Genomic DNA, 8,632 nt, shown 5'->3' with positions numbered 1-8,632 from the left:
TCCTGCTACTGATAGAATGCAGGGTGTGGAATGTGAGCTGGATCCCAGGCACCTCACCCACCCGCTTCACCTTCATCCTCCACCATCATCACCCTCAGAGGCGATCCAATGTGCTTCCAATGCGCCCAAGGAAATTCACCAGAACAACTGAAGACTATGCATCACCTAAAGAATCCCTGAGTTGAGGATCTCAGTCGTACCCTCATGCATAGGGGTGTTCAGTCTGAAGTTTAAGAGGTGGTCCATCTGGATCTGCAGAAAAAGACGGATACAATCAGAAGAAACAGCTTTAAAGTGGAAACCAGCAAGACTGGCTTCCCTCCAGCAGAATTCCATATGGATCCATCCAGGAGTAAAGACACAGCACACTCTAGTGGTGAAACACCAAAACAACACTTTGCTTCTTTAATCTGTTATTAAAACATTACAAATTCTGTCTGCAAATATTCTCCTTTGTTAAATTAAATTATTGCAAAAGCACAAGTCAGGTCTGTGTTGGTGTGTACAACAATAAGAGCTTAAATTAATTCATGTCGGCTCTGTAAACGGCTTCATCTCTACAGTCTGAAAACTAATAAATATTTCACTCATTTACACGTGAAAAAACAGGCAAACGTGAACGGATGCAGGTTCGTTTTATCCTCAGGTTTGAGGACAGGTGCAGGCGCAGTTCCACTGAGGTCCTGTAGGGGGCGGCGCGCAGTGCAGAAACAGTTCTGTCCTTCCTTTACATCTCCAGGAACACTGCTTCAGGTAATGGCGGGGAGAGGGGAGGGAGTCCGCCACCGCCGCAGCCCCGCCCACTTCACATTCACTGTGTTTGTTCGTGAAGGCTTGAAAGGAAGTGGCGCTTCGTCACAACTTTGCTCTAAGATTTCTGAACCAGACGGATTAAATCATCGCAGGTTTATGGAACAATAATCTGACCTGGAAGGAAAAAGTAGCTGCTTAACGAGGAGATTTACTCTGAAGTCTACTCGTTTCCCAGGGTCAGTAAATGCAGCATGAGGCTTTGAGTGGAGTCAGTAACAAACCTGGTCAGAATACGGATCCTCTCGGCTGTTTTTTATCATTGACGTCTCGTCTGGTTGAACAAAACGCCAAACTTAGAGCAGAGTTGTGAGGCCACGCCCCCTCGCTGCAGTCTGAGGTGTTTGTGCGTCCATGATTGGTGTGTCCTTCCCTGCAGAGGCAGAGCTGTCCTCACTTGACCTTGTTTCCTTCCTGAGCGTTCTCGATCACCACGATCTGCATCCCCGACAGCGCCCCGCTGGCGTCCAGCTGCAGACCCGGGACGCCGTCGGTCTGCTGCTCCTGGATTTGGCACTGCGCCTCGCCCGCCTCCGCGCCCATCGTCACCTGCATGCCGCTCTGCATCACCATGGCAGCGGCGTCCCCGCCCGCCTCCCCGCTCAGCTGCAGCTCCATCACCCCCACCGCCTGCTCCCCTGCGCTGGGGTTGATTTCGATGACGGTGTGCTCCTGGGGGGCCTCCCCTTCGCCCTGCATCACCTCCTGCTGCACCAGCACGGTGCCCTCCTCCACCTCCGGGTCACCCGCCTGCTGGCTCAGGTGGACCAGCTCCATGGGGCTCACCACTGCCCCCACCTGGTTGGAGTCCTGCATGGCGGTGGTGCCCACCAGCGTGATGCCTGAAGAGGGGTGCAGGGTGATGGTATCGGCCTTGCCGTCTCCGGTGACCATGTATCGGGTGAAGACCTGCGAGCCGGCAGGCAGCAGGGTGACGGTGTTGGAGGACTGGCCCAGCGAGGTGAGAGGCAGCCCCGCCACGGTGAAGGGCTGCCCCACCGAGGACAGCGAGATGGGGGACAGCACGGTGAACTGCTGCGGCTGCAGCGCCGCCTGCTGCGTGACGGGGGACGACAGGAGGGCGGTGGTGGAGGCCGGCCTGTGGAGGCGGGGCCTCTTGGTGGGCCGTTTGACGGAAGTTTTGCTTTTGGCCGTGTTGGGGGAGGAGAGAAGCGCTCGCACCTGCTGCTGCTTCCTCTGCTCCTCCAGCTGAACCTCCAGATCTTCAAGAAAAAGAACAAAGAACATTTCATTAATGAGATAAAAACTTGAAAACAACAAGTTTGTGTTGAGATTAATAATGTGTTTTAATAGATTTTGGCAGTTTAGTAACTAATCTTTGACATTTTAAAGCCACACTCTGATGACAGTTGTGTTTTTGGTGTTTTTTTTTTATTTTTCATGATCTTGTGATGTATACAAAAAAAAATGGCTCAAAATTTGCATAAATGTGTGTTTGTTTATTCAAATCGCTGTGAATCAGGAGGAGACGGAAAAATGCAGTTTGGAAAAAAAAAAATATATATATGACTTTATTCTCATAATTTAACAGTTAAAATGTTTTTTCCTGCAAATTTATGAGTTTTAAAGTTGTAATTAAAATATATATATATATTAGTTTATAAACTAGCCCTTATACTCCGTCGTACACATGCATCCAAAAGCAGCAGAATTCTTTAATAACTCCCGATTAAATGCATTTTGCCTTTAAAACCTGATAAATTCTTCATAAATGTGACTAATTGTAAGTCAGTTTGTGAGAGGACGTCTCCTGCACTCACTGGAGAGCATGCTGAGGACCTGCTCCTGGCTGGGGTCCGTCTGCTGCCGCCTCCTCTCCAGGATCTTCTTGACGGAGTCCAGCAGGTCAAAGACTTGAGCGAGGTTACTGAGCACGGCCACCTCTACCAGACAGGAATCTGGGATCAGTGTGGCAGCCGATCAGAAAGGAAGGAACAACATCTGCAGCAGCAGCAGGTCAGGTGTTCTGTTCTCCCGCTCTGTGTCAGGGACACGTACCTGCGTCTTGTATGGGGGGCTCTTGGGCGCGCTCCAGCACGCCGTTCAGCATCTGCATCAGCTCGGTGTTGATGTTGGTCACCACCTCCTCCAGTAACCCCACGTCGGCGATGCCCTTCCAGAAGTTCAGCGTGTCTTCTGCAGGGAACACAGAGAAATGCCAATCACCGTCGTCGCTACGGTGATAGGGGGGAGAGGGGAGGGGGTTCTCCGGGACCTGAAATCTCATTGGTTGCTGTCTTGTCTGCAGACTCCAGAGGGCTGGAGCTCCAGTCTGTCTTCAGGACGTCGGATCTGTCCTCGCTTAGTGCCCCACCGTTACCCAGAATGCTTTGTGCTACAGTTGGAGAAAAGGGGAATCATTAAAAGCATCCGGTCTCTCATGAAATCAGCGTTCAGGGAAGATTTTCAAAATAAAATGTGATTTATGTGATTGGTTTGAAAATATTTCTGTTAAAACAGATGTTGGGTGGGCTGAAAGCCTCCTTAGTGAGCATGTGCAAGCGCTCCGGGGGGTAGTTCTCACCCTGAGAGGACGTGGGCGTGGTGAGGCCATCGGGGGGGAAGCGGGTGTTGTTGATCAGTAAGTCGAACTTGGTGCTGCGACACGTGTTGGTGCACAGAGTGCTGTGCTGGTAGAAGTCCAGCTGACCCGAGTCCATCATTTTTCTGCTCGGAACAAACGCAGAAGATCTCACCACCAGATAAATAGACTTTGACAGCAGTGAAGGAACCTGCCCCGCCTTGACTCACCTGAGCATGACTCCTCCCATTCTGATGGCTCTTTTCCAGTCTTTGAGAGTGGCTTTTCCAGACATGTGAACAAACTGTTTGGGACTGATCAGCTGGTCTTGGTACTGCAAGAGAAGGAGAGATGGAGGGTGATTAAAAACAGGAGGAGGTAGAGTTACAAACCAAAAAAGGTAATAAATTGCTTTCAGTTTATCATTATTACAGACAAATGGAGAATTATCAAATTGGCGGTGCCTGTCCAGAGACACTCTCAAAAAACACCTGTTGACTCCAAAAACCTGCACGCGCCTACACAATAGCACACAACATAAGTACACTTCACATACAAACAAACAAGTAATCTACTTGTGCAAAGGTAAGTGTGCGCCTGTTATCAGATGAGTGTGCTCTACTGTAAAAAATTATGGGATGTAGAAAGTGAGACATCTGGACAAATAAATATCTTTAAAGAACTCCTCCAATCATCTTTTGAGTCATTTAAAGGAGTTCCCAGTTATCTTTCAATTATGTTTATGTCATTTTTTTTTTTAGTATAGTTATCCTTTGTACTCCTGGTGGGCCATCAACAATTTCTCGCCATCTCACTGCTCACACTGGGGCCATGTAGAAGCGCGTTCCCCAAAAAAACTACCCCAGTTATGAAAATGTCAACAACTACGCCCCAAAAATTGTAGTTTCCTAGGACATATTGTCTGCAGAGTGGCAGAAGATCTTTAGAAATTAGCCTCTGATTTGGCACTGGGCAGGACACCACCCTGGCCTCCACATCCATCTCTTACACACTCTCCCGCTAGCTTACAGCTCCTCACACCCTCAACTTAACATTACCAGTGCAACAAAAATGGCGAGTAATATTGGGCCAATGAAACAGCTTTGAGCCAGATTCCAGCTCAGATGAGGAAAATATAGACATACGGGGATCTAATTCTCTACAAGAATGGAGGGAACCAGGAAGCCTCATGTGTGTTCTGCATAACAAATACAAACATAACTGCATTTTCTTATCTGCTCTGGAATTCACAACAATTTGCATAAAGAAATATTCAAAATGCCATTTTAAGCTTTATTTTTTTTTAATACATGTCCTCCATCACCACCAGAATGCCATGAGAAAATGCTAAAAATGCCAAAAACACAAAAATATTTCTACTAGTTGGACACTTTTTTGCCTGAACCAACACAAAAGGTAAATTCATTTTCAGGCCTTTTTTAAAAAAAAAATCACGTAACTATGGTAACGGCCTCATGTTTCTTGCTTTTTCAGACTGACGAGGAACAACAAAATTCTAACCTTGACACATTTCACGTTGATTCCGGGGCACACAAACTTTTTTATCAGCAGCACCGCTTTGCTGTCGCCGCACGTTATGGGACAGCAGATTTCAACGTCGTTGGCTTCGCCTTGATCTGTGGAGAGAAGCAACAGAACGAGTGAAGCAGTGGAATCTTTTAACTACAACTTCAAATCTTTTGACGCGTCTTCGTAATCTTTCCAGCGATTAGTCTGGCCCTTTGAAACAGGGCTCCTCCTTCTTACCTGACTGAGCTTCAACCGCTACGACAGCTGCGTCCGCTTCAGCAGACTCGTCCCTGAAAAAGACAATCACATCCTCACAGGAGGACAAACGCAAACAGCCTTCCCAACAGCCTCTGTGCATACATACCCAGTAGTAATAGGCTGCAGCTGCAGGATGACCTGAGTCTTATTCGGGTCCTCAGCGTCGCCGTCACAGTCGGCCTTTATCATCATCACGTCCCCCACGGACATCGTGACCTCTTCGGAGGTCGCCATCGCACTCGCTGCCGTGGACTACAGGGGAGGCGCAGCATTCATGCAACAGGTGCCAAGGAGGTTCCTCATCTGTGCAAAACAAAGCCACACTTAAGTTTTTGAGAAGAACTTATAAACCTCTTTAACTGGTTTAAAATGATATTTAAGGTATTTTGCCTTCAAAATACACTATTAAAGAAATAACTGTTGTTTATATTTTTGTCATACAACGAAATAAAAAAGTATAAATATTTAATATACTCAAGTCAATAGAAATATGTTTTGATTTTTATTTTTTAAAAAATTAAGTTTATTTAATATATAGTTTAGGTAAATTGTGTCTTTTAAATTGAGAATTTATCATTTGGGATGATTTGTTAATTTCCCCCCTTTGAGGGAACAATAAAGTTTTATTCCATTCAAATTAACTGCTAGTAAGGCAGACGCTTTTGTTTGTGTCAATAAAGTTTGTTTTGAAACATTAGCAAGATAGGTGTTCGTAAAGTTCCAAACAAAACAAAACAAACAACTTTTGAGCGTAAATGTTTAGCAAATATGAAACAAAGTTTATTTAAATGGAGGCGCCCCCCTCCCCGGCTGCTCTTATGTGTGTGAATGGGGGCGCCTTTGTTTTCTAAAACCCGTAAAAACTCCGCGGTTCCAATGCAGACGTCGTTGTTCCGGTTTCGCGTCGTCGTTTAACGTTTCCGGCGACTTTTCGGTCGCTTTTCAGGCTGGGGGGAGTCCGGTTCGAGTAGCGTCCTCACCGCGGGGGAGCTGCTGCTGCTGCTTTTCGGCGGCCGCTCTCCGGAGCTGCTCGGCGGTAGCCATTACTGCTAACGCGGGGGCGTGCGTGTGGAGCATGGACGCTGCTGTGACCCGCGCCGTCCGAGAGGGGAGCCGCGTTGCGTTAAAAAGTGACGGCTGCGTGCCGCGCTGCGGTGAACCGTGCGTGCCTTCATCTTAACGCTCCGCTCCCCCCAAAATGACGTCTCCGTGCGGCGGCACGTACGCCGAACAACGGCGCGGCGCTGCCCCTCCGTTCTCTACGAGCCCGGCTGCCGCTGGAAGCGAGGACCCCTCCTCCCCTCCCCGTGCTGAAAAACCCACCGTCACGGCGGGCAGAGCATTTAAACCCGCACATTTTTTAACCGGCCCCGTAGAAAAAAGGGCGCGTGCCTACCGTTTATGAAGACAAACGCATCCCTAGATTGTGGAGAACTGCGGCGCATGCGCGCTAAGCTTACAGAGCGGCACTTCCTGCAGGAGAGCGCTCGCGCTGTTTTCTCGCGTCTAAATTCAGTCCGTTTCACCTTTTAAAAGCGAAAAAACGCGACAATTTTCCTTTAAAACCAATTCCACTCATCTAAACGTGAACTCGGTACAGTTTTGGAAGTGGTACACGTCTCGCGGTGTCCTCCAGTCAGACATGTTATAGCAGAAAACACAAACTATGACGTCACGAATGCAGGCCTACAGTCCAAAATGAGACCACAGCAGCCGAGTGAGAACCATGAAAAGCTGAGTGTGTGACTCAGCTCTTCCTGAGGGTTTAGATCAGTGGAGTCCATACTTTTCCCAAAAAGAGCCAGATTTAGGGAGGTGAAAGTATTCTAATAATATCAAATAGAAATGTACTGAACATGTTATTGGCATGGCATACTTTTCACTTCTTTACATAGAAAACAAACACAAATGTACCAAAATAACAGTCAAGTTGTCCAGTTTTTGAACCACTCATTCACAGTTAGCTTGTTGTAGTTAGCATGTCTCGTCTGCTTGTCCCTCTTCATACTGAACTCAGCTACAGCCTCTTGGTCTATTAGGAAACAGTTATATTTCACTTTGTAGAAATGACTTTTATGTTGTGCTAACATATGCCTTTCTTTTTTTTTATTTACAGTCAACATGTAGGAAATGAAGTAGAAAGTCACAGAAAGACGGTGTTGTCACAGGTTTACAACGGCTGAAAGTCATTCAGCCAACTACAATCAAGAAATTGTTCAGTTTGAACACTAGCCACATTTAGCCCACGAGCCAGACTTTGGACATGCCCGGATATTGATGGTTTAGAGCAGGGGTGTCAAACTCAATCACACAGGGGGGCCAAAATCCAAAACACACCTTAGGTCATGGGCTGAACAGGATTAATATGAATTGAAGACACAAATACCAATTTTATAAAACTTTAATAACGTAACTTTTTAACATACTATAAATAAAAAAACGGGAATATTATTCAAGAATAAATCAATTTAAACCTTAAATAACTTTCAATATTTTACCCTCCATAAAAACATATTTAGTCAAATTTATATAATTTAGAAATAAGCGCAAGATAACATCGAGCCATTAATAACAATAAAATAAAATGATCTGGAGGGCCGGATATAATTACCTGGAGGGCCGGATCCGGGGTGTCAAACTCAATCGCACAGGGGGCCAAAACACACCTTAGATCGCGGGCCAAACATAAAACACTAAAACATGTTTTATTGTGTTCCTTAAACATTTGTCAAACACACTAAAACAAAACTTTGAATAACGTAACTTTTAGGTTATGGTCCTGGTACCCTAACCCAAGTCTGAAACCGGTACTGATCTACGTCCAGTGCTGACCCAAGTCTGATAGCGGGTTAAGGTTAGGGTTAGGATACCTTGTGGTCCACGTCCCAGTACCGTTTTGCGGCTCAAAAGTTGGGGACCCCTGATTCAATTGGAACAGCCAACACATCAACAGATGATGAGTTGGGGACACCCAAAACGTAATTCTTTGACACGGAGAGGTCCTTATCAATATGTGACGAGTTGGGAATGAGAATGTGTTGCAATATGTTAGCAGTGCAAGATAACATCGGACCATTAATAGCAAAAATATAAAATTATCTGGCATGCCGGAAATATTCACCTAGCGGGCCGGATGTGGCCCTGGACACGTGATTCACGTGTTAAATTTGCAAGCAGTGTGGATATTTATGTCATTAAAATTGTTGTTCACCTTTCAGGGGTAGCCACAGCAAATCAGCTTTCACTGATTTGCACAGGTGACTTTGGGTGAGACTTTTACGCCTCCTGACACCATCTTGTATTTTCATCCAGGAGACGCCGGCTCCCAGACTTGGGAAGCGAATCCTGGTTCTCCACCAACTGAGCCATCCAGCCACTATTTACAGTATATGGTCAAAAGTGTATACTAATTTAGAAGTTTCTAACTTTCTAGAAGGCTCAAAGTGCTTTACAGCCACAGTTCCATTCACACACTGGTGGTGGCTCCAGGCA

At 46.3% G+C, this 8,632-nt stretch overlaps 1 protein-coding gene across 4 annotated transcripts; it reads right to left on the bottom strand.

Moving 5' to 3' along the window:
- Positions 1-374: 374 nt before the first annotated feature.
- Positions 375-6,678, bottom strand: gmeb1 (glucocorticoid modulatory element binding protein 1). Of its 4 annotated transcripts, none has more exons than XM_024293813.2 (10): positions 6,537-6,678; positions 5,247-5,443; positions 5,120-5,172; positions 4,874-4,989; positions 3,583-3,686; positions 3,356-3,498; positions 3,047-3,166; positions 2,830-2,967; positions 2,592-2,729; positions 375-2,033 (listed from the first exon to the last, which is right to left on the bottom strand). In XM_024293813.2, the coding sequence occupies exons 2-10, from the start codon at positions 5,372-5,374 to the stop codon at positions 1,204-1,206; spliced, it is 1,770 nt and encodes a 589-aa protein (XP_024149581.1). In that variant the 5' UTR covers positions 5,375-5,443; positions 6,537-6,678; the 3' UTR covers positions 375-1,203. The 4 variants fall into 4 exon arrangements, with proteins under 4 accessions (XP_024149581.1, XP_024149606.1, XP_024149598.1 ...); XM_024293838.2 differs by having other exon boundaries at positions 2,592-2,714; XM_024293830.2 differs by lacking the exon at positions 6,537-6,678 and adding an exon at positions 6,464-6,483.
- Positions 6,679-8,632: the final 1,954 nt, after the last annotated feature.

Source organism: Oryzias melastigma, linkage group LG11 (genome assembly GCF_002922805.2).
Source record: "Oryzias melastigma strain HK-1 linkage group LG11, ASM292280v2, whole genome shotgun sequence".
In the NCBI taxonomy this organism is placed as follows: domain Eukaryota; kingdom Metazoa; phylum Chordata; class Actinopteri; order Beloniformes; family Adrianichthyidae; genus Oryzias; species Oryzias melastigma.
This window is presented reverse-complemented; position numbering and strand designations above follow the sequence as displayed.

What these genes read in the sequence shown, in the direction of transcription:
- gmeb1 (XM_024293813.2), bottom strand. Translation starts at nt 5,374, where the DNA reads ATGGCGACCTCCGAAGAGGTCACGATGTCCGTGGGGGACGTGATGATG. An exon ending in CTGCAGCCTATTACTACTGG is followed by an intron (nt 5,173 to 5,246) that starts GTATGTATGCAC and finishes TGTCTTTTTCAG; the next exon opens with GGACGAGTCTGCTGAAGCGG. An exon ending in TCAACGTGAAATGTGTCAAG is followed by an intron (nt 3,687 to 4,873) that starts GTTAGAATTTTG and finishes CTTCTCTTGCAG; the next exon opens with TACCAAGACCAGCTGATCAG.